At 39.6% G+C, this 26532-nt stretch overlaps 1 protein-coding gene across 2 annotated transcripts in view; it reads right to left on the bottom strand.

The window, feature by feature from the left end:
- Nucleotides 1-6739: 6739 nt before the first annotated feature.
- Nucleotides 6740-26532, bottom strand: part of PRKDC (protein kinase, DNA-activated, catalytic subunit) — a 105111-nt gene continuing 85318 nt past the window's right edge. Inside the window, exons 72-86 of one of the 2 annotated variants that reach the window (XM_072151947.1) lie at nucleotides 24381-24561; nucleotides 23230-23390; nucleotides 22310-22521; nucleotides 21535-21622; nucleotides 19890-20033; nucleotides 17972-18167; nucleotides 17799-17866; nucleotides 17276-17496; nucleotides 17101-17193; nucleotides 15783-15869; nucleotides 15082-15153; nucleotides 14250-14451; nucleotides 13523-13711; nucleotides 8733-8872; nucleotides 6740-7183 (exon numbers count right to left, since the gene is read on the bottom strand). In XM_072151947.1, the coding sequence (XP_072008048.1) occupies nucleotides 6979-7183; nucleotides 8733-8872; nucleotides 13523-13711; nucleotides 14250-14451; nucleotides 15082-15153; nucleotides 15783-15869; nucleotides 17101-17193; nucleotides 17276-17496; nucleotides 17799-17866; nucleotides 17972-18167; nucleotides 19890-20033; nucleotides 21535-21622; nucleotides 22310-22521; nucleotides 23230-23390; nucleotides 24381-24561 (2259 nt within the window). In that variant the 3' untranslated portion in view covers nucleotides 6740-6978. Of the gene's footprint in view, nucleotides 7184-8732; nucleotides 8873-13522; nucleotides 13712-14249; nucleotides 14452-15081; nucleotides 15154-15782; nucleotides 15870-17100; nucleotides 17194-17275; nucleotides 17497-17798; nucleotides 17867-17971; nucleotides 18168-19889; nucleotides 20034-21513; nucleotides 21623-22309; nucleotides 22522-23229; nucleotides 23391-24380; nucleotides 24562-26532 lie in introns of those variants that run through there. The other variant, XM_072151948.1, reaches the window with a different exon arrangement.

Genomic DNA, 26532 nt, shown 5'->3' with positions numbered 1-26532 from the left:
CAGATGGCAAGAGCAAAGCTTTAATAATAGTAAAGCTTTATTTATAAAGTGCCATCATATCTCATGGTGCTGTACAAATAGTCTGGAGATTATTTGGGGATTTACCTACCAAATTCCTTGTTGCTCCAGTGATAAGACAAAGCAGAACACATGCCCTGTATGTTGATGGAGGAGGTGAGGGCGCATATATTAGTTATATTATATGTTTAGTCTTCATTGTTTAATGCTATTTTCTTTTTTTTTTTTTTCAGAAGCAAGTGGTCAGCATCCTGTGTACAGTTCATGGGTTAATGACATAATAACATGTCTCTGCCCATGTAACTTCCCAGAATGTTTTTTTGTCACTCTATTAATCCCAGCGCTCTTATTAGGGAAATTCCCCTGGCGGTAATGTCCAGCTATTCCGAGCATGGGTCACATTCCTGGGTGGAAGCGCAGGGCTGACACTGCCATCTTGTGGTTACAATGAGATACAGCAGCTGGAATGTCAGTACCGGAGGAAAAGCTGGAATTTCTAGCAGTGGACCGGATGTGAGACGGCACTAACTACAGCTGGCTATAGCCTCAGGTATGTACAAGACAAGGGTCGTCCTTCTTTAAATTAAAAAGAAGCGTCTAAGTACTTTGTCACATTCTGGTCTCCACTATAGTTTATAATAAAACAAATTATTCCCACATTACGATGTAACCTCATCAGAGAGAAGAGATTGCTCTTATCATATTACAATATCCCACAGGGAAATGATATTCACATGCCCGGGGTTATGAATAATGGCCGTCCCTATACATGGATGTTACTTGATAAAACTGCAGAATTCACTTCTCAGGCCCCTCCCACACTTGCGTTGCAGATCACGTCAGAGTTTGATCAGGGTGCGATCAGGGTTTGGTCAGAATTCAATCAGTTTTCAGTCAGAGTTTGTTCAGTGTCTCAGTTTTTCACGTGCGTTTTCAATGCAATTTCAATGTGTTTTTCACGCGCAGAAAATGAGCGTGAAGTGGACTCAGGACTGAGCTCTATCTTTTCTATGGCAATTGATGCGTGAAAAACGCATTGCACTTCCGTGTGTCTCAGAGTGCGATGCGTTTTTCATGCATCTCCATAGACTTGTATGGTGCGAGATTTAAACGCGTGTTAAAAAAACCGCCGCGTGTGCGTGAAAAAAGATGCAAGTCTGAAAAGACCCATTGGTTACAATGGGTCAGAGTGCATTGCAAGCTTTGCGCGTGCTTTTGACGCGCGTGAAAAACGCAAGTGTGAAAGGGGCCTCAGTCTGAAGTGTTACTAAATTTTCGCTGTAAGACATTGGGGCTTATTTACTAAGGGTTGTGGATCGCACTTTCGTCGGACTGTGCGCTGTTTTTAGGATTTGCACAGTTTTGACTGGTATTTAACGGGTTTGTGCTGGGATTGTGTCATACGCAATCGGTTTTTGGCGCAGCTGCGCTGACTTCCATGCCGCGGCGCCGAATGTAACTTTCAAATTGTGTCACAAGCACTTACATGCACTACTAAAAATATGGTGAACTCCGGCAGACCTGAGCGGGGAAGCGACACTTCAGGATATCGGACACACACAGTCTTAGTGAATCGCGGCAGAGTGCATTATCATCGGACAATGCACTTTCGTTGAACACCTCGGACCGGGTAAGTAAATGTGCCCCATTGTGTGTTTTCTTGGGGAATAATACAATATGGATAGTATATATCCCAGCTGCATCCCATATCTACACAGATAGCGATTCTTTACTCATCAACAGCATGGAGGACATTATAGACAAGTACTGAGCGCCATTACTAATAGTGAGATTTTTCACAATTGATGAATCTGCCTAATTTCTGCCCATATTTACAGTAACCAGCAAAAGCTAATGACAGACTCTCTCTATTGAGTCATTCAAAGCCAGCAACAAAGGTCGGGACTAGAGAGGAGTTGGATTTTTTTTTAAAATTCGGATGCGTCCTGTGTAACCCAGACATATTGCAGTATTGATGGCCATACAGCCAATCCAGCAAATTGACGCATCTAGCTACTATCCATGGCTGTGATTGGCTAGAAGTGACACCACCAAACAATCACAGTGAGTGACACATCTAAGCTGCTATGCTGCCAATCCAGCAATATGTCGGTGTTGTGTGGGACACACACCAAAGTTCGGGTTCACTCCTCTCTAGTCAGGACCCCTCACCAGAAGCTCAGTGACCAGATGTATTCTACAACCTATAACCTTCTGGTCACTACAATATGCCCGTCCACTACGATATGCCCGTCCACCTGCCAGTGTACTGTTAGACCACAGGCTAATTTACTTCTGTATCGATATGTACCATTACAATATACTGCAGAAAAAAAGGCTAAATGAAAAAACCCCAATGTGTGTTTTTTTAATATAATGAATATGTACAATAATAATGATAATTAAAATAAAACTCATCTTGCCAAATACAAAAATAATGTTAAAATAAATGAAAGTGCTGGCCCCAGGAAAGCACTGAGGAGTCCAGATGTACAGTGTCCATTATAGGACAAAGTCTAGTTACTAAATCACAGCACAAGTAAAAACATCAGCAAGTCCAACACAACTGAGTATCACACGTTTAAGTAAAAGGCTCCCTCTGCTGTCCAAGGTGGGTATAGCAATGTAGGAAAATGTGTGCAGAGGGGACGGTAAGACTGTGTAAGTTTGTAAGGCCAGATCACAGAGGAGCTTCAGTAGCCTCTTCAGGCTAATTAGCAATATTGTAAATGTGGGTATTAGAAGGAGGCCATGCATAACACTTATCAGAAGATAACCACAGTCATGGTGCCTGGATTGATAGGCAAGTGTCCCTGGTTTATCATGATAGATTTCAATTGTAGATTTCCTTTAACCGGTTAAGGACCGGGCTCTTTCCTGTTTTTTCATGTCCATTTTTCACTCCCCACCTTCAAAAATCTATAACTTTTTTATTTTTACACGTAAAGAGCCGTGTGACGGCTTGTTTTCTGCGTAACAAATTGCACTTGTAATGATGGTATTAAATATTCCATGCCATGTACTCGGTAGCGGGAAAAAAATTCCAAATGCAATGAAAATGGTGAAAAAACGCATTTGCGCCATTTTCTTGTGGGCTTGGATATTACGTCTTTCACTGAGCGCCCCAAATGACATGTCTACTTTATTCTTTGGGTCGGTACGATTAAGGGGATACCAAATTTGCATAGGTTTTATAATGTTTTCATACATTTACAAAAATTAAAACCTGTACAAAAATAATTTTTTTGATTTTGCCAACTTCTGGCGCTAATAACTTTTTTATACTTTGGTGTACGGAGCTGTGGGTGGTGTCATTTTTTGCGAAATTTGATAATATTTTCAATGATGTCATTTTTAGGACTGTACGACCTTTTGATCACTTTTTATAGATTTTTTTAGATTTTTCAAAATGGCAAAAAAGTGCCATTTTCGACTTTGGGCGCTATTTTCTGTTACGGGGTTAAACGCATTGAAAAACCGTTATCATATTTTGATAGATCGGGCATTTTCGGACGCGTCGAGTTTATGACTTTTACTGTTTATTTATATTTATGTCAGTTCTAGTGAAAGGGGGGCGATTTGAAATTTTAGGTTTTTTTATTATATTTTTTTTTTTTAACTTTTTTTTATTTTTATTTATACTATTTTTCAGACTCCCTAGGGTACTTTAACCCTAGGTTGTCTGATCGATCCTATCATATACTGCCATACTACAGTATGGCAGTATATGGGGATTTTCTAACTCATTCATTACAATGTGCTATCACACACCCGAGGCTACCATGGAGACGGATCGCTGCCCCCCCGATGACGTCATGGGGAGCGGCGATCCCAGGTAAGATGGCGGCACCCATGCGCCGCTATCTGTTTGAGGCTGCCGGCAGCTTTGCCGGCAGCCCACGCTGTAAAAGCAAAGACTTACCGGCTATGGAGAGGGCTCAGCCCGTGAGCCCTCTCCATGCAGCGCGACGCGACGGCCGCCGTGAATACACGGCGGGCGGTCGCGAACCGGTTAAGATTTCTTTTCTGACCTGCATTCCCGATCACCTCCTTCCTTTTCTTGTTTGTCTCAACAATCACCATCCCTTCTCCTGCAATCTTCTCCCCAAGAACAGGAGCCTTTATCACATTGTAATGTTATATATCTGAGCATAAACTGGGCGCAAAGAAGGAAAGAGCTCTATATGACGCCATGTCTCGTTTTTAGAGTGGCCAGTACAATGGACATACAGTGGGGAAAAAAAAGTGATGATCAGTGATGTTTTGGGGCGGTCATTGTGCTATACAGACTTTCAACTCCCTCTAGAGCAGTGGTTCTCAACCTTTCTAATGCTGTGACCCCGCAATACAGTTCCTCATGCTGTGGTGACCCCAAACCATGCAACTCGCAGTCAAAACACAGTAAAATTTCGGCTCCGATGGCTTTAGGCGACCCCCGGTTTTGGTCGTTCGACCCCCGCTGGGGTCCCGACCCACAGGTTGAGAACCACTGCTCTAGAGGTTTTCTATGGGGTTGAGATCTGGAGACTGTCTAGGCTGCTCCAGGACCTTGAAATGCTTCTTGTGAAGCCGGTCCTGGTGTTGTATTTGGGATCACTTACAAGCCGAAAGACCCAGCCACGTTTCATCTTCAATGCCCTTGCTGATGGAAGGAGGTTTGCTCTCAAAATATCACCATACACGGCCCCATTTATTCTTTCATGTACAGGGATCAGTCGTCCTTGTCTCCCCCCCATTCCTTGGATGCAACTCAGCATTCACTCTCCTCCAAACACAAAGGGGCACATTTACTATGGACCTTGCGCCAGTTTTCTGTCTGACTTTGCACATTCTTTTAGGTGCATACGGATTGCACAGGTATTTAAGAAGTCTATTCTTCATGCGACACAAATTTCTGTGCTGAAATGGGCGTGGCGGTGCTCAGGCGGACCGTGAGCCAGATTTTACATAAAAAGTCAGACAGAAGTGTTGCACGTCCCATCTTAAAAGTGCACCAGAAGAAAAGTGGTGCACTCTGTTGAAGCGGTGCTGGGGGCACCAGAATCATGAAGAACGTGCACCGGAAATCATGAATCTGGCGCCCTCTGCACTATACACAGGACACTGCACATAGTACACACTGCACTGTTTTTACTTAATGTTGGCCAATGAGTTGTGTTTCTACCACACTTCTACTTTGGTTTCATCTGACCATATGACATTCTCTCACTACTCTTCTGGAACATCCAAATGCTTTCTAGGGAACTTCAGACGGGCCCGGGTATTGGCTTAAGCAGGGAAAAAGTGCAGGTTTTTCACTAGGTCCCTCCGTGTGGCTCTGGTGTAAAACACACCATTTTTGTGATCATTTTGACCCCACGGGGTGAGATCTTGCATGGTGCCCCTGATCGAGGGAGATTATCAGTGGTCTTGTATGTCTTCCATTTTCTAATTATTGCTCCTACAGTCGCTAACTTCACCCAAGCTGCTGCCTATAGCAGATTCAATCTTCCCAGCCCGATGCAGGTCTACAATTTTGTGTCTGTGACAGACAGCTTGTTTGTAGGTGACCAAACACTTATTTTCCACCATAATCTGCAAATAAATTCTGATAAAAATAAGACAATGTGATTTTCTGGATTTGGTATCACATTTTGTCCCTGATAGTTGAGGTTCTACCTATAATGTCAATTACAGGCCTCTCATCTTTTCATTTTTTTAAGTGGGAGAAATGTACAATTGGTGGCTGACTAAATACTTTTCTTACCCAGTGTTAGTCCATTGTAGTAGCCATTCTAGAAACAATACAAGGTTTCCAAAAGGCATCGGCACTTCATATAGAGCTCTTTCCTTCTTGCACTCACATATATAACATTACAATGTGATAAATGCTCCTGTTCTTGGGGAGAAGATTGCAGGATACAGGAGAGGGGATGGTGATTAAAAGGGGGTTGGGATTAACAAGAAAAGAAGGGACACCATGGGGAATACAGGTCAGAAAAGAAATCTTAAAGGAAATCTAGCATCAATAAACCAGGGACATTTAGCCTTCGATCCAGGCACAGTGACAGTGGTAATCTTCTTGTATGTGTTATGCGTGGCTCCTCCCTTCTAAAATCACCTTTTACAATTATGCTAATTCGGCTAAAGGGGCTATTCAAGCCCCTCTGTAATCTGGCTTTACACAGTTTTAAGTGGGAGAACTTGCACAATTGGAGGCCAAGGACTTTTTTTTTTCCCACTCCGTGTCAGACCCAAGCAGATGAACTGCGCATGGGCTCTGTAAAACAAGACACACCGGGGGAGATGTATTAATGTGTTGATCTTTATACCAGTGCAGAGTAGATCTAGACAGATCTGTGCTGCACCAGATTAATCCCGGTGTCTGATGCTGGATGATTAATCTGGTCCAGGGTAAGACTGACTAGTTGTACTTTGCTCCTCCTACTAGTTGGTCAACAACATTGAATCTAGTTATCTGGTTATGGTCACAGAGAGGGTAACACCCCAATTACTACAAATGTATAAACTAGTAAAGCTCTATCAGAAAGATCAGGGTCACTGCCACAGTGCAGAAGCAATTCAGAAATGGTTTGCAGAAAATGAGCGATGCTGTAATTGTTTAATCTGCTACCAAATTCAAGACACAGAAATACCTGCAATGCCTGATAAAAAAATGGTACTTGGAAAAATTGGATTGGCCGTCCAGATTTTTGAAATACAAAAATAATAGAGGCAAGCAGTCTTACAAAATAATTTTATTGTATATTCAAAAGTATTAATAGTATTTCATTCTAGTACAGTATAACAATAAAGAGCAGCAATGTGGGGGCTTTGCTATTGTCAATGTTATGCGGTGATTACTTACAAGATCCTATACTCGGTCACTATACCTGATACTTGTCCAGGAATATGTTATAATGTAGAGGACCTATAACAGAAGGATGTTCCATCAATGACATGTTGTACCCATCATACGCTTTATATCCAAGGTTCCCATCCTATCCAGACTCTGCCAAGGATGTTGGGGTCAGTAGCTTGATCAATTAGACACTTGACTTGTATCTCCTCGGTAAGTCCATCTTCAGGTTCTCTCGCTCGTATATTATATTCCTTCTCTCCTCGAGCAACGTCACAAAATTTTTTATAAGCCTTAGACCTGGCGTGTCCCAGCCGCAGTTCTTCGCTACAAAATAATAATGAAAACATTTATTTCACCAACAAGTGAACATTTCTTTTAATCAATCAGATACATTGTGAGGAAGTTATGTGATCAGTGACCACTCAACCTTCAGTGTATGGTGTATCTAACCCTTCAGTTTCTGGCCATTTTGTGACTTGTGATCCTCATTTTTTTTAGCATTGTTTCCCTGTTGCAGGTTCTGTCTGTTATTTGTAGTGGTCTCATAGCTGGAGGGTCTAGCACTAGCTGCTGCGTTCTACATATCCTGACACCTCAGCCTCTGTATTCTGATGGAATTCTTAAGAGATTTCATGTTATCGGAGAGGAGGAGAAGAGCAAAGTAACTGGAGAAAGAAGCACTTTTCTCTGGCATCTGATGCTTCACACCACGAGGACTTTTAATAAATATACTGTCACAGTGATGATTTGTTGGATTAAATGATATGGTAAACACATACACAGTCTCTTGTATGGCTCAAATACGTAGAACTAAGTTGTCACAGCATAGAAGTGATTTTCTTATTTGTATAGTTGTTTAGTAACAGAATGGTTGTAATATATAGTTGTATGTGATGGTGATGTACAGTTGGAGTGACTTTAGCACTGAAGTCAAGCTCTCCCCACATCAGAACCTCCTCCACTGTGATTGACATAATTCTATTCCTGGATGTAGGGGAGACAATTACAGCAAAGGAGCCTTTCTGGATGGAGAGAGCTTGACTTAAGGGGAAACTGCTCCTTTCCAGCCCATCCCATTAGGCAACTGCCTACACAGCAGATGCTAATGAAAGGTACAATATAACATATCTTTTTTCTGTAAAACCTTTTTTTTTTTTTTTTATACAAAAACACTTTGGCAGTGACACTCTGTGGGGACTGGGGGAGTGCTAAAAATGGGTCTCCTGGTGACAGGTTCCTTTAAAGTTGATTTTCTAGATAATGTCACCAAAGGTTCTGGTATTTAGTGGCTTTACAACATACTAGTATTGGTTTACTAGGTCAATATCTACTGGCAGGTAAGAAGAACGTGTCTCCTCGTACTGTATTTTGTCACTATTTAGACTTCAGTGATAAACTCTCAGCCTCCTTGCCTTTATACTATCACAGAGAGGCATAAAAAACTCATGGGGAGATTTATCAGAAGTGCCAGAGCAAAACTGTTTTAATTGCTCATTTTATAAACTGCTGTGGAAAATTAAAACTGAGCTCTGATTGGTTGCCATGAGCAACGAGAACATTTTTACTGTCAGACACTAGTGATAATTCTCCCCCATGATTTAATAGGGGATTAATCTGCTTGACAACATGCTGGTAGTGGTTTATATGGTCAGTTTCTGCTGACAGGTTCCCTTTAAACTTTAGCCTACTATTCTTATCTATCTTCTGTTTATTGACATTAGAGCTTGTTTTGTTAATACAAAATTGACTATCATTGCCCGACTCATTTCTGAAAACCGGGCTACAAACTTTTAATTCCGCTTTAAATTCCAGGTCCCTGTGAGAACATTTATGGCAAGAGTTTCAAAGAGGATACATCAGTGTCAGCGCTCACCATGTGATTACTGCAGGATTTACACCAGATAACTTCCGTTTTGCACAATTGATTTTCTGTGCAGGATACCAGTCCTGGGAGGATGTGTTTATATCTTTCACCCAGTCTCCACCTTTTTTCTTTTGCTTTGCCTCAAAATTCTACAAAATAATTCAGTATTAGTTAGTAATAAATTGTCAACAACGTATCTCACTGGCAAAAATGCAGAAACCGAGAGAAAAGGGAGGTCTAGACGTCCCTGACGTTAAAATTTATAACTCGGCTTGCATTTTTACATGTTTGAGAGAATGGATAACTGGAAAAGAAAAGATCAATATTCTAGAAGTAGAGGATGAGACTAATAATATAGATAATATTAGAAGAATACTGCACAATTTTACTACAATGAGATGCAAAAATATAAAAAAAAATCATATTATTAAATGACTCCCTCTTAATATGCAGGAACCTTCAAAAAATTCTTTTGATAGATGGAACGTTAACAAAATATTTAAAAATCAAAGATGTTGAAAACCAAATGAGATATTATTTACTCTCTTGGGAAATGAATAACTTTGATTCGATTCACCAGATCTTTAATGACGTTACCGAGAAGGTAGAACCATTTGATCATATACAGCAAAAATATAACCTACCAAATTCTCACTTTTTATACTATGTGCAGTTAACCGCCACCATAAAAAATATTCCATAAGAGACGTGTTTTAGAAGTAAAAAATAATCCTAAACTAGAAAACTAGTAAATTCTCCTAATCACAGAGCCATTTCCAAACTGTATGCCGAAATTATGAGACTCAAAGACAATGAAAAGCTGCAAGGTACTGTATTAAAATGGAAAACAGATCTGCGGATGGATATGGACTGTAGAGAAGTATGGCAGAAAATGATACTGGGTTTGAATATGGTAAGGACAGCTATAAAATCTGAAATCCAGTTCAAAATATTCAATAGGACTTACAGGGCTTTTAATGTTGAGCGATACAAAAATAAGCCAAATGCCTGCCTGAAATGTGACCTTATTGGGGCAAATATTTACTCATAGGAAACTTCTAGCTGTCAAAAAAGCCATTTTGGTACAATGGTTAGCTAAACAACAACCGACTCTAGAACAAGCAAAAAAAGAATAAATGAATAAAAAAATAAAAAAAAAGGTATGAAAAACTGAAGGAAGTAGAAATGCAATAAATCAGAATAGAGGTGGAAGCAGAAGACAGGGAATACAGATAGAGAAGAAATGGGGAAAACAGTATAGAACTAGCATCTCCAAGGCATTCTGGGCCAAAGGGGAGGGTCATGGGTGGGGGTGAGCTATGAAACAAGTTATTAACATACAAGTCATCTTTATGTAAATGTATTTATTTTGCTTTCTTCTTCTTTTGATTCTATGTATTATAATTTGTAAACAAAAGAAAGAAAAAACCAACAATGGATTTTCCATCTAAGCATCTAAGGCGGCTTGTATCACATGCATCTCTTGGAACCACATGCATTTTGCATTTATTATCACTGAAAATAATGTTGAAGCATCAAAATCCTAAATCATCCTGTAGTGACTAGTAAGAAACCCATGTGGCCAGCCCTTCATTTGATGCAACTACAAAAAGAGATAGAGGGAATCTCCATTCTCAAAATGAAATTTATATTCTCTAGTGTGAACATAACCAAAAGAAAAACATAAAGCTGTAAGTAATAAGAACAGAAATAATAATAATTAAAAAAAAATCTGCACACACACCTGTACACACGTATAAATGACATATTTTAACCGAGTGTTCATATTACATAAGTATACATGTTTTTTTAAAGCTATTCTCTTCTTCCAGTTTCCCCGGTCTAGGTGAACAGTTGACTGTGCAGTACTACGGTATGTCCTGTATTTCTTAGTCTGGACAGTAAGCTTAATACTGGTCTTACTCTTGGGTTTAGGGGTTTCCTATGCAGAAATTGCTATTATTAAAGATATACCATAAAAATCCATCATCAGAAACCAGGGGCACTTACTCATAGATACAGGCTCAGTGCCTGACTGTCACCGTTTGTATTCTTATATTTGTTATCCGTGGCCTCCTTCCTTCTAAAATCAACCTTTAACCCCTTAAGGACGCAGCCATTTTGTAGCTTAAGGCTCAGCCCGATTTTTTGGATTCTGACTTGCGTCTCTTTATACGGTTATAACTTTTGAACACTGTTACTTATCAAAGCGATTCTAAGATTGTTTTTTCCCCACATGTTGTACTTCATTTTAGTGGTAAATTTTGGCTGATAAGTTTTGCATTTATTTACAAAAAAAAAAGAAAATATGATAAATTTTTGGAAAAATTTGCCATTTTCGAAATTCAAAATCATTGCGTTTTCAGGCAGATATATTTACCACCTAAATAAGTTGCTGAATAACATTTCCCATTTGTCTACTTTACATTTTCATAATTTCTGAAATGTTTGGATAATTTATTTTGATGTCACGTGGCTTGCAAATAGAATATCGCTTTTCCGGATTTTCAGAATTGACTATTTTGGGGATAAATACAGTTTGGAATGAAATTTTACATATTTAGCATCAAAACCCCCTATATAACCAACCCATTTTCAAATCTGCACCCCTCAAACTATCAGAAACAGCTTTTACGAAGATTGTTAACCCCTTGAGATCTTCATAGTAATTGAATCAAAATGGAGGTGAAATTTAGAATGGTCATATTGTTCCCTTATACGTTCATTTAGCCCTAAAATTTACACATTTCCAAAAGATAAAAAGAGAAAACCCACCATACAATTTGTTCTGCAATTTCTCCTGAGTACAAAGACCCCCCACATGTGGCTGTGACTTGTGTTATGGGGGCACAGCGAGGTGCAGAAGGGAAGGAGGGCGCTGCAGCTGCCAGGATTTTAGTTTCCTCATTGGCCCCTTTTGAAGGCTATAAAATTTTCGCTTTTTCGTTATTGGGGCCATGTGATGCCATTTTTTTTGCGGGATGAGATGCTTTTTCCAATGTTACCATTTTGGGGTTTGTATCACCTATTGTTGAAAATTTAGGAACGTTTTTTGAGGACAGGAGTAGAAAAGCATCAATTCTGTACTGGATTTTTTACTTCTTTTTTTTTTTTGGTGTTCACCGTATAGCCTAATAATCATGTTATCTTTATTCTATGGGTTGATACGATTACGGGGATACCAGACACGAATATATTTTCTTACGTTTTACTAAATTTGTCAAACAAAACCCTAATGTGGGGAAAAATCTATCATTTATGTATTACCGTCTTCCAAGTGGCATAACTTTGTTACTTTTTTGGCTACGGAGCTGGTTGATGGCTTGTTTTTTGCGGGACATGTTGTACTTTGCACCAGTATCATGTCGCAGTACATATGGTTTTTTGATCACATTTTATAGCATTTTTTGTGGGATTGAAAAGGTAAAAATCATAATTTTTGGAGGGTTTATAACAGTTTTTTTTTACGGCGTTTATCGTGCGGGTTCAATAATGATTTACTTTTATTCTACGGGTTGTTACGGACGCGGTGATACTATATATGTGGGGTTTGTGTTATGATTTAGACTTTTTTTTGAGTTATATGTCTCTTTATATGTTTTGGGGCATTTTTAGTGATTTATGACTTTATTTTTTTATTGAATAACTTTTTTTTTTACTTTTTCACTTTTATACCATGGGACATGAAGAAGCAATCATCTGATTGCTTCTTCATGATAATATTCTGCAATACTCATGTATTGCAGAGTATTATCAGTGTCAGCCTATACACTTGCATAGGCTGGCACTGTGCCAGTAAGATGACGTCACAGACGCCATCTTACTGGCAATTCTTGCAGGTAACTTGCAGGTTACTATAGCAACGATCGGCGCACCCCGAAAACGGTTCGGGGGGGCCGATCGTGGGGGAAAGATCCCCCAGATACATGTTAGATGCCGCGGTCGCGCTGACCGCGGCATTTAACGGGTTAAGCACCCGCGATCGGAGACAACTCCGATCGCGGGTGTTACACTGGGGTGCCGGCTATCAGTCACAGCCGGCACCCCGTCTTTCCCGATGCCGGTTCGGCTCAGATCTTGAGCTGAACCGGCATCAGCTCAGCGTCCGATATATCGGACGCTGAGCGTTAAGAGGTTAAACAATGCTGATGAGTCAGAGCTCCGGGCTGTGTTACCAGAAACCCTCCATGCTGCAGCTTCACGGTCCGTTACAGTGTGCCAAAACTTCCCCTACTGCAGAATACAGAAGGACCAAAGGGGGAGACATTGAAACAGCCTGTAAAGCTACAGCATCGAGGGGCTCTGGTAACACCTCCCAGAGCCCTTCAGGCTCATTACTATAATAATAATTCAAGTTGATTTTAGAAGGAATGAGGCCATGAATAACAAATATAACAATAGTACTATAGTCACAGTGCCTGGATCTATGAGTAAGTGTCCCTGGGTTATCATATTTGGATTTCCTTTAAGCACAGATAAAGCCCAGTAATAATGGGTAATCTTATGACTAAATGTGCCACTATGGACTGTAAAATGAAGTTGCTCAAAGACATACAAGTGACGCAAATTAGATTTACCTATATGAGAGCTTCATTCAGGGTGATGTGCCACATCTACAAATGCCTAGAACCTGGATAAACTTTTGATTGATGACCAGTTCTCAGGTGATGCGGTCATATTCATCAATTAGCTGACAGCTATTCTTGAAGTTTCACATGATCATGGTGGGCTTCCAAGGTCACATCAATGTCATCATCAAAGTGACACAGGTAAGAAGAAAATCACAATTTACACATTACCTTCCAATCCAGTGAAGGCTCCTTTACAAACACATCCATTGTGCTTAGGAGGTGTTCAGGGTTTGTTCGATAGGCCCGTAAAGCGTGGACCATCACAGAATCAAACAATCCAGTTTCTTTCAGGGGCAGCATCAGATTGATAATCTGACGTGTCAAGCGGAAAGGCATCAGTTCTGGCACTGGTAAAAACTTAAAAGGAAAGAAATACAGGCTTCAGCATAAAGAAACCACACAACCATAAAAATATACAAGCCGAGTTCTGATGTTTGCTGATGTGTGGTGGCTCCATGTTCACAAAGTACATAGGGATCAGAATAACATTATCATAAAATGTGCCTCTTTGTTAATGCAGAAATCTGCTATGGAATTTTTAATGCCGTTGATGTTATTATTTAGATGATTACTGAACTATTACGGTTTAGCACTGGGTCTTTGCAGAGTAAGCTGCTGTCAAAAACTTCAGGTAGAGGCTCATCTACTAGAACAAAAAAGCTCTAATAGCCTCATCCAATAATTCCTCAGACTTTGGCAGTGAAGGGAACCCAGACACCTGAGATGGATGGTCTTGCCAAAATCAATCATTATTCTATTATGAATTGCCTAATTATATCTTTGGAATTATGATTTTTGAGTAATAACATAATAGGGTTCTTTAGTAGTAAGTAAACCCATAAATAACACATAATAGTAATACAATTTGTAATAGACAACTACACTTGCCATTTACCTGAGTTGCAGTACCAAAAGCATGACCAAAGTCGATGCCAACCATTCCTCCAGTCTCCATATTGACCATGAAGTTGCTCAGATGGCGATCTCCAATACCGAGAATCCATTGGCTTATACACAACAAAGCATGAGACCGGACAAAATGGGAGCGCAGAGCCAAAAATGCTTCAGGGGTTGCACTCATCTTGATGAAGGCCCTCCTGCAATGCATGGGACTACATGAGTACTCACTCTTTCAGGAAGTGTAGGGAACCCTACGAGAGTCATCAAAGGATAAAGCGAGTCACATGACCCCCAGAACATCTGTTCTAGCGAAGGAACAAAACCAGAAATACTGGAGTAATGGGTGTTTTCTTTTCCTAATATTCATGGAAAATCCCTTTATTCTCTCTTTAAGACACTTCCAGAATCAGATTGTTCTTGATGGATATAAATGTCTCGGAAATCAAAGTAATTTCATCACAACTCTCACAAAATCAGGCATATCGTCATTTGAATATCACCACGTCATTGATCAACTTAACTCTTCACGAGCAGACAACGTACAGATACAAAGCGGTGTATAAGGAGGACTCATGGACGGAGCCATCTCCATACGCAGAGGGTATCAAATGTATTATACAGCCGACACCTGCCAGTACCTGCCATGGTCTGCTCCTGGATCTGTAAATGACACCACATCCCTTTCCCACCAAGTCACACACATACTACCCGGTCAGACAAGTATGTAAAACACAATATATTGCACCACATCTACACCAAATATTTAAGCTGTATCCTCAAGGAAACGACAGCTAAATTCTTATTTGCTACAGGGTTTCTTAAGTTACCTTAACAGGTCTCCGGGAATGAGCGCTTCCCTCTCTCTGAAAGATTTGACAGCTGCATCACGGCCTGCATTACTGTAAAAGAAAAATTCAGCAACTTTACACTTTAGAAATTCTACTAATTCTTCTAACACTCTTGAAGACATGAAAAAAAAAAATTTTTTTAAAAATCAATTTTCTTTGGTTTTGCTTCTTATAGTATAGTATTTGAGAAAACAGTCTTTCAAAATTGGGCAATTTTATGAGCCTCAGGGGCTATGTCTGTGTCACAGGAGCCCCTTCTGGTTCCATCATCTGACAATTATTCACTCCACCATTCGTCTTTTGTGCCTGTCTCCTCCCTCCCCTCCTTCAAGGGCCAAATGGAGGTGTGAAAAAATTTTAGATATAAAGAGCAGCCCCTGAATCTCATTTGCATCATTTTGAAATACATTTTTCTCAAAAACCGAGCTATTAGAAGCAAAAAGAAAAACAGATCCTGTTTCAGGAGGCACAGGCCAGCATGTAAGCAAGTGTATGCATGTCTGTATGTGCTTGGTCTAAAAGCGCTGCATCAAGTAGTAGATTTCCTTTAATGCTTGATCGTCAGCATGTAATTAGTTTATAACAGGATAACTTTAATGTTTATCATTAGATTACAAGAGACAAACCATCTAACCACCATTACACAATATATAAATTATACTGTAGCTTCAGCTACTTACATATAGGCATCCACATGTTGTTGTGCACTTCCAATCTTGTCTTTTCTGTCCAGCCATGCTCTGTAATGTGTGTCTGGACTATATTTTCTACAAAAGAGTCATTCATTAGGTGTTGTATCATTTACTAGCACGTAAGTAAAATATAAACTAATATAAAATGAGACAAAAAATATATGGTATTACACCAGATATTAGATGATAATATAATCTGTCACGACTTTCACGGTGCGCCCCCAAATGACAGGTCTACTGTATTCTTTGGGTTGTTGCAATTACGGGAATATCAAATTTGTATAGGTTTTATAATGTTTTCATACATTTACAAAAATTAAAACCTACTGTACAAACTTTTTTAAAAAAATCTTGCCATCTTCTGGCGCTAATAACTTTTTCATATTATGATGTAGGAACTGTGGGTTGTGTCATTTTTTACGACTTCTGATTAAGTTTTCAATGCTACCATTTTTAGGGCTGTGCGACCTTTTGATCACCTTTTATTGATTTTTTTTAAATATTTTTCAAAATGGCAAAAAAGTGCCATTTTCAAATTCGTATTTGGGGTGGGAGCCCTAATCCTACCTAGCACCCATAAATTTTGAGGTGCAACCGCACATATCTATTGATGAGGGGGTGGACCAGAGCACAGTGATGCTGTCAGAGTGGGCAGGGGGATGTTTCCTTTTTGTTTACATAATTATGTTTGCACCAATCAATTGTATAACATTAAAGGGAACCTGTCCGCAGAAATTGACCTAATAAACCACTAGTGGTATGGCGCCAAGCAGCTGAACACCATCCAGATCATGTTTCTTTCATGACCCAGTGTGGTGGCATCATCCAGAAAATCAAAGTGATATGTAAATTAGTTGTATAAAGTCAAGGAGGTGGAGATTTTAACACTGAAGTCAAGCTCTCTCTCCCTCAGAAAGACCCCTTTAGTGTAATTGATGGTCCTACATCCAGAGACATCACTATACAGATCTTTTGAAGTCCAATGCATAATATCAATCAGAGAGGAGGAGGCGTTCAGAACTCCTCACCTTAACTTCAGTGTTAAACTCTTCTCCTCCTTCACTTTATACAACAAATGTAAATCTCACTTCAAAGTTGATTTTCTGGATGATGCCACCGCACACGATCATAAAAGAAACAAAAAATAGAAGGTGTTATGCTGGCTGACATTATACTGGTAGTGGTTTATTAGGCCAATTACTGGTGACAGGTTCACGTGTTTGTTCATCTATTGTCCCCTTAGATAACGAGAGCTTATTCCAATATAAAAGGGTAAAAAAATATAAGTCATTATAAACAGAAATACCCCCTAAAGTCTTTTCTTTCACTTTCAGTCAGAGTATTTAAAATGAAATCCTTTAAGGTGCACGTGTTTTCCAGCCATTCAATTATCCCGATCCTAAAAGAGACATACAATCACATCATATTAGTGAAAAAACTATTTATAATAAAATTGTAAGCATAAAACAAATGTAAGGTACCTTGTTGTCATAGGAATGACTTGGTAGGTCTTTAACTGCATATACCTCTGCTTACATGCAGCATCCTGAGAAAGGATTATATTCATTATATCGAAAAGCTGCTCAATGCGTTGGTCTTGACGCAAATCTTCACCCCCTTTGACTAGGAACGGGTATTCTCTCTCATCATCTCCACGAATAATAATCCTTTTAGGTTTTCTTATGGACGTCATAACTTTCACCTTCCACAAATAATATATACACAATAAAAAAAAAAATCAATGCACAAAGTACACAAACAAAACCCTATTTTTAAAGGAACTCAGCCACTTGAAGAAAAAGTGCTTTTTAGGCGAGGTCACTTATGAGTAGTTCAGTCTGCGGTGATATATCGCTGCCACAGGGCCCTCCCGGGACTTATCAAGAAATGATCCAGCATCACTGTGGATCAAGCTACTCGCCTAAAAATCACTTTTTTTTTTATCCCTCTTTATTTGATGAAATAAGAGAAATGTTACATTACTGCTATCCGTTATATACATACCCGCTCGTCAAAGCCACAGATTTTTACATGATATTCTGGCATAGGCTTGTTTTTACCATCATACTGACCTGTAAAATAATAAGGATTTGTTATTCATTTTTGGAAACTTAACTTCAGCCTGTTTGAGAAAAATTTACAATTTTGAGAATAAATAAAACAAAACAAATACTGACCAGGAATTTCAAGATCATCTCTGGAAAACTCTGGCTTAAAAGCGCTCATCCAAGGTGAATATTCCTTTAAATTTCCTGGCTCTTTCTTTTCCCTTTGTTCTTCCCTTATTTTAGCAACTAAATTTTCAAAGTTTTTCATTCCAGTAAGAATTGAGCCATCTTTTCCACATACTTTTTCAAAGTCTTTTGAATATTTCTGAAATGCAATTACCATCTCACAGTTACAACCATGCAAAACAGATAAAACTTTGTTGTTTTGTGTCTAAATTTATTTATTTTTTACTTATTTATTTATTTTTTAAAACGACAATTTTCAATATTATGAAAAGAGAATGTAACATGTTAACCCCTTCCCGACGCGCGCCGTACAAGTACGGCGCCCGCCGGGTCCCAGTGCATGGAGAGGGCTCGCGGGCCGAGCCCTCTTCATAGCCGGTAAGTCTTTGCTGCTAGCACCGATCGCAGGTGCTTTCACGGCGATCGCCGCCGGCTTCAGAAAGATGCCGCCACCTTGTCGCGGATCTTCGCTCCCCGGTGACTTCACGGGGAGCGGTGATCGGTTGCCATGACAGCATCGGGTCTCACGAAGGCCCGAAGCTGTCTCGTTTTAACCCATTTATTACAATGTGCTATCAGCACATTGTAATGAATGAGGAGTAAAATACCCATATACTGCCATATTGCAGTATGGCAGTATATGGTAGGATCGATCAGACAACCTAGGGTTAAAGTACCCTAGGGAGTCTGAAAAATAGTTAAAGTAGAAGTAAAAAAAAGTTAAAAAAAAAAATTATATTAAAAAAACCTAAAAATTCAAATCACCCCTCTTTCCCTAGAACTGATATTAATATTAATAAACAGTAAAAATCATAAACACATTAGGCATCGCCACGTCCGAAAATGTCCGATCAAAATATAATAACGGTTTTTCACTGCGTTTAACCCCGTAACGGAAAATAGCGTCCAAAGTCAAAAATGACATTTTTTTTTTGCCATTTTGGAAAATATAAAAAAATTTATAAAAAGTGATCAAAAGGTCGCACAGTCCTAAAAATGATAGCAATGAAAACGCCATCAAAAGTCGCAAAAAATGACACTATCCACAGCTCCGTACACCAAAGTATGAAAAAGTTATTAGCGCCAGAAGATGGCAAAATCAAAAAAAAAAAAATTTTGTACAGGAGGTTTTAATTTTTTTAAATGTATGAAAACATTATAAAACCTATACAAATTTGGTATCCACGTAATTGTAGCAACCCAAAGAATAAAGTAGACCTGTCATTTGGGGCACACAGTGAAAGCTGTAAAATCCAAGCCCACAAGAAAACGTTGCAAATGTGTTTTTTCACCATTTTCACTGCATTTGGAATTTTTTTCCCGCTTCCCAGTACGCTTCCCAAACACATCAAAATCTGTATTGGACTTACAAAGTCTATGACCCTACAATTTTACTTATCATTAATTCTGAATTTTCAGTTTTGTTTTTAGCATTTTTTTAAATAAAAAAAATCACTGTTTCGCCACAATTAATTTATAAACAAATTTAATACCAAAGCTAAACACCTCTCTCTTCTGTTCTTGGCCTGACAATTTCCATCCTAATTGACACAAACCACTCAGCTATGGCAAAGACAGAATGTAATTTCTTGTAATGCAAAGCATACATTTAGCATTTACTGACAACAAAGAAACAATTTATTATTTTTGTATAACTAGTCTCTCTCCATATTACGGTGTATGGATGTCAGACGAGGTTCTCGCCTATGATTTGCCCTCCAATTTCTAATTCGACTTATACCGTATCCACTTCTTCTCCATTCACATGGGCAACAACATAGGTTAAACCCCCAAAAATCTACAACTTATCCCCTGTACAAAGTGAACAAATTTCAGACAACTAACATACTAAAATACGTACCTCAGCAAACCTCCTTCTATATGCCCCAAAATTAGGATCTTTTGAATTGCCTAGATTTGCAAACATCTCCTTGTACATCTTCTTAATTTTGTTTCTGTCTGGCTTTGGTTTAGTTAATTCTTTGGAGAATTCATCTTTCCAGTCCTTGTCAGTAAAAAACAGAAATGTAAAATTACAGTTAAAATCATGTTTACCAAAAATAAAGAAATGATAAATAAATAAAGCCACACTTATTGAGGCTAGCTCACAGCCCCGTGCTCATCCATGTGTAAAATGCGGACTTCAATCTTTCCCATTTGTAGCCCATATTACACAAGCAGTTGTAAAAATGAGATATAACAGATTGCACTTTCCACTACAGACTAGCATTGATCGGACAAGTACTTAGTACCAACTACCCTGTGCATATGTGTCGTTTCATCTGTGGGGCAATTTTTTTTAAGACCTTGCAAATTTGTAGAATATTTCTGCCTGAGCTTGTTACCTCTGCAGCACCACAGACACCAGGAGCAGTGTGAGAGATGCTATGCCAGATCACCAAGGAAAAAAAGAGATTTTATTAAGCAATTAGCTGTGTTTAGGAGACAAATAAAAAAAAATAATAAACCATATATACTCGAGTATATGCCAACCCGAGTATAAGCCGAGACCCCTCATTTTACCACCAAAAACTGGGAAAACCTATTGACTCGAGTATAAGCCGAGGGTGTAGTAAACAGCCAGTCCCCGTGTAGTATACAGCCTGCCCCCAGAGGTATACAGCCTGCCCGCATAAGGTATACAGCCTGCCCGCATAAGGTATACAGCCTGCCCGCATAAGGTATACAGCCTGCCCGCATAAGGTATACAGCCTGCCCGCATAAGGTATACAGCCTGCCCGCATAAGGTATACAGCCTGCCCGCATAAGGTATACAACCTGCCCGCATAAGGTATACAGCCTGCCCGCATAAGGTATACAGCCTGCCCGCATAAGGTATACAGCCTGCCCACATAAGGTATACAGCCTGCCCACATAAGGTATACAGCCTGCCCCTATAAAGTATACAGCCTGCCCCCTGCCAAGCGAATAAAAAAAATAAAAAACTTAATACTCACCCTCCGGTGTCCCGATCTTCAGCGTGGGTCCCGATCTTCAGCGCGGTACCAGGCGGGGGCGGTGGCTCCTCTTCATCTCTTCTGTAGCAGGCAGATCGCGTCCATGCGATCTGCCGGCGGGCGCGCACTATGATACCGCGGTGTCATCAGCCGCGACACCACTGCATCTTATTGTGCGCCCGCCGGGAGATCGCATGGACGTGATCTGCCTGCTACAGAAGAGAGAAGAGGAGCTGCCGCCGCCTGGTACCGCGCCGAGGATCGGGAGCCTCGCACTGAAGATCGGGACACCGGAGAGTAAGTATTACGTTTTTTATTTTTTTCTTGACTCGTGTATAAGCCAAAGTGAGGTTTTTCAGCACATTTTTTGTGCTGATAAAAACGGCTTATACACGAGTATATACGGTAAATGCAGCTCTTCCAATAGCAAGATCAAAGATGACGCTGTGTTTTTCTTTACTACTACTGCTTGTCTACTACAGATCTAATCATACTCCTGACAACATACTACATATGAGATTAATATACCTCTCAGTGCTTTTATCTCACCATTAATAGCAATTCCGGATTAGACAGCTGCTCCAAGGCTTGAATAAAGTCTTTAATTAATCCATTTTTATCCAGCTTTCCCTGAATCCTAAATAAAAAATTATGAAAAATAGTTATGATCAATACTAAATGTTTAGAAGAATAGCCATGTGACAAACAAAAAAAGCTCTAGAAAATGATTAGTTGAGAATAAATTTAATACAAGATTAATTTGAATGGTACAGAATATAAGAGACCCTGTCGGGTGATTTGGGGCACCAAATTATCTACAAGATCTGTACATGTGCGTTCCGCTGCGGTGTACTATGTTGGTTTTATTAAACCAACGTATAGATGGCAGCAGCAGCGGACCTAGATCAATAGGAATTAATTTCATTTCATAATGTGACCTCACAGGGTGCTCATGTAGGTTGATTTGGGCTGCTAAACCACAAGTCCATGGGGACTTGTGCTTACCACGACAAATAAACTATTTGTACACAGCCCCTCAATGCCCAGCTTTAGAGAAAACGGTGGATTCACTCATTGGCCTAAAAAAGCTCACCAAAGGCCACATGTAGAAAGCGATTTTTTTTTTTTTTTACACACACAAAATGCATAATGTCATATGCCCGTCTCAAAGTGATGCATCTGCACATAAATAGGGAATGTACAGCAGAGCTCTTAATTGCTCATTACATTAGTTATTGTTTTTAGGGATCTTTTCTAGTGACATTACACCATGCATATTGCTCAACCACTGGTCCAAGGATACTCAATTCCTCAATATGCTTACTTTTCTACAAATGATTTATTTTCGTTGCCTTGAACTGTGCCTTCAAAATTATAGTTTTCTCCACTGATCATAAATGGGTATGCAAGGGATTGAGGGTAGTATTCAGCAATTTCTTCTATGATGGACTGCACAGCTTTGGATTCCTTTTTATCCAGCATTGCCATCATTTGACTTATCCAGCCAATAAACAGCCAGCAGGGAACAGAACTCACCTAAAAAAATAATACAAAATCAATAAAAAGCTGCTGAACATGAATTTATGCTGGTCAATAGTTATTGATCAAATATAATAGGTGGTTATCATCTGGGGCTCTCCGCATTGTGGCGAAGCTGGCCGCGTGATGAAGAACCAAGTGAAAGCTTGAGACGTCATCAGCTTTCTGATAAGGCCGGGGGACAAGAAGGGGTCTGGGTATGCATTAGTTTGAGCTGATGGAACCCCAGAGTGGCTCTAAAGTAGTCCCCCATGCCCTCAAAAACAACTAAATTAAAAAGAAAGGTAAAAATAGATGCAGTCAGAGGATGCCAAGAAATTCTTGTAAGTGATGCTGCTTTATACTGATAGATTGTCTTTGAGCATCAGTACACTGTACAAAGGGTTTATCGCAGCAATAATGGGATTTACTCCGGGTTAAGGATTCATAACATCCATAAACAGTGAACATTGGATATTGGGTGGCTGCTGCCTCACTGAGATATGACAATAACTACGCTTCTGTTCAATGAAGACAATAAAAGACTCATCCAAAACGAAGGTCTTTTATTCCTGTCAGTAAATTTTATGCCATTACTCGGCATACTATAATGGAGCTTCAAGGTGAACCAAGCCTAATGGTGGGATTTCCTGTGGAGTACAACATTTTTTAACATTAAATGAACAGACTCAAACTACTTTTGTTATTTGCTGTTGTTTGGCTCACCTCTCTAACCATCAAGTCCAAAGTTTCGTTGGGATACAATTCAATAACCTGAAGTAGTCTTGGAAACTTTAGTCGGGCTTCTTGAGACTTCATCTTTAATGCTTTTAACATTCTATCCACTATGATTTCAGGGAATAGTTTCCAGTCTTGAGCATCTAATACTACATTAAAAATGATAGATAAAGTTATTTGTAAATTTGTTGTCACTTTGAACTTACTGACCCAAAAATAAGAACAATGAATCATTTTGGCTGTGCAGTGAAATCTGTAAAAAAAAACCCAGTTATCTGCTATTTTGTGAATTCCAATGCATTTCAATTGTTTTACCCTTTCTCAGTAGATAGTCCAAAATATTAAAACAAAACAGATTGAAAAATGGAAACACAAACACTTGAGAGGTAAATAAGTATAAGACATCTTATGTATACTAATGTCTATGTTTATTTCTCAAAAAGTGAACAAAATGTCTAATTTAGGCCTATTGCCCATGAGCAAGTTTGATTCTTGCAACTTGCATTGTGTGCTTAAACGTCCGGCCCGAACGCTCAGAAACTGGAACTGAACTGACATCCGGATTTAGTTCCGATTCCTAAACGTTCGGGACAGATGTTTCAACAAGCACACAATGCGAACTACATGCATCAAACTTGCTTAAAGGAAACCTACCACTTGTAGTGGCAGGTTTCCGATGAAAATACCGGGCACCAGCTCAGGGTGAGCTGGTGCCGGAGCTTATTTTAGTTAGTGTTTTAAACCGCGGTATCGCGGTTTAAAACACTTTTTAAACGCTATAGCCGGCGCAGGCAGGTACGCGCTCGGCGCTTACCGTGCGCGCGGCTACATAGGAAGTGAATGAGAGCCGCGTGCACGGTAAGCGCCGAGCGCGTACCTGCCTGCGCCGGCTATAGCGGTATTTTCATCGGAAACCTGCCACTACAAGTGGTAGGTTTCCTTTAAGGGCAATAGGCCTTATAAAAAATTTTGCATAAAGAACTAATTTATTTAGTCATAATATTTGGCAGATTTTGAGTGCAGATCTCCAACAGAAAAGGAGGCAGGTAAAGCATCATCTCACCTCACAGTAAAATGTGATTGTTAAATATAATTTTATATTAATATGAAATAAGGTAATTTGACAAAAATGACAGAACCTGCTGAGTTGTCTTCAAGTTTCCTGAGATGTGCGTCACAGAAATCCACCAAGGTCATATAAGCTTTAATGACTCCTTTGTTATCAGTCCAGTCTTCTGAGCGAGATTGAGCTTCTTCTTCAGCTTTCCTGACAGCAGATTTGATGTAATGGAGACTCTTTCTATACAGCCCAGCGGAAACCTACAAACAGGGTTTAAGAATTGGAAACTACAATTAAAGTAGACCTTTCACCAAATCTAACCAAACCATTAATGTCTGCTGGTAAAGGGTTACAAGCCCTCCCCATATCACCTACAATAATCTGCCACTGAGGCCCTGTACCTCAATTACGGACATTTTTCTAATATGCAAATTGGCTTACTTGACCTTTTTATTCAAGACATGACTCTTCTCTCCCAGGCTGCCAGTGAGCCATGCCCCCTTATTTTGGCAGCTCTATCTCTCTCTTCAAATCACTGCCCTGTATGCTTGTTACTGATTGATAGGTCTCACTGCTAGGACATGCTGCCGTATGGAACTAGTACTTAGGACTATCAGCCAATATTCAACTACAGACGTATAAAGTTTTGTTTACTTATAGGAAATATTGTGTCAAATTTTTTTACAGGGTGCCTTGTGTTACATTCATGTTACATAAACAGGGTGATATCATCTAAGGTCCTATACCTTTTACATTTATAAAACATACCCCATGTGCATAATCTGATCACATGAAATCACAGCAGCCTCCATGGAAGATGGGTAGGAGTAGAAGTCCATGGAGGCTGCTGTGATTTCAAGTGATCAGATACATACACATAGCATACATAAGGCATGTGTGGAGTAGATGGGAGGGGCCGTCCAAACAAGACATGCCCCCTCTGATGCCAGGTAGGATCATATAAAGTTGATTTTAAGGGAATGTGAAGAAAACAATTTTTAGCTAAATAAAGGGTGGCATTTAGTTAATACGGCTCTGTGGGAACCTGTCACTGGCTGTATATGTGAAAATGTGGTCATAGCTCTCTTCGCTCCGCCATACTATTACTTCAGTTCATAACCAATACAGATCTAGCTTGACAAAGGTTGATATGACTGAAACGTCCCAAAATATAATGCGATCTGTATTCATGATACAGTGGAGAGGTTTGTTATGCAGCACAGCTGTTGCATGTGTGCTATGTTTTCTACTCGTGAACAGTATTTATGACATTTTGTACAGCACAGGTTATAAATACTTGATGTAAATCCATGTTTTGGTCCTGCAAACTCTTGCAGCCGCTCTATTCAGCCACAAAAATAGCTAAATAAACAAAGCTACTTTCATGGCTCCACGAGAGTAGACTAGAAGGCGGCAACACATCCCATTCAATTAGAGTTGGGACTGGTATCTATCACTGCATCTATTAAGTGCGAATGACATGGCCTGTGCACATGGGTATTCTCATGAACAGTTATTATACCAAGTGCAGACACCCCAGGATCCCCACTGAGGATTGGGGATAAGTTAGTTGCACAATGCATCAAAGTTTTGGTACCTTTTTGGTTTTAAAAGAGGCAAAACTGTTCAATACCAGGATTTCTTGTTGTTTGATCCTGAGCACTTGATCACTTCTCCACCAATCACAGAGAAGGCAGTACATGCTGTGTGTGAGTGCAGGCAAGGAGACTGTGCTTTGCTGCTTGAGGTAGACTTCATTTGCAGTTACGTTTCTCCTGACTCACTGTCCCTTATCAAAGCAATCTCTTTAATCCCAGTCCCAGACCATCTCTCCCATTTTTAAACACCTTCCAGAAAGAAGCAGGTTGAAGGGGTTACACTGATCCCACTATGAAAGACCATGGTCACATACGCCACTAGTATTGCATTCCTAACACAATGCTAGCGCACAGGGGGCAGGCCTTGGCCTGTTTGCATATGCATTTCCAGGGGAAAAGGTTGCAGCCATGTGTCCTGCTGATGCAGCCTACACTAAGAAATGCTAGCTCCATACTTCTAGTTCCCTCCTAGGACTAAATATTACATTTTAAAAATGAAAGTTTCAAAAAAAACCAAAGAATACCCCTTTATTCCATTTTATAATAAAAAAAACTTTTACTAAAATCTCCTCATATTTGTTATCAATGCGTTCATAACTCACAATCTATGACTATAATCCAATATTTAACTCG

Source organism: Engystomops pustulosus, chromosome 5 (assembly GCF_040894005.1).
Source record: "Engystomops pustulosus chromosome 5, aEngPut4.maternal, whole genome shotgun sequence".
NCBI lineage: Eukaryota > Metazoa > Chordata > Amphibia > Anura > Leptodactylidae > Engystomops > Engystomops pustulosus.
Note: the sequence above shows the minus strand (reverse complement) of the source record. Positions and strands in the feature narration are given on the sequence as shown.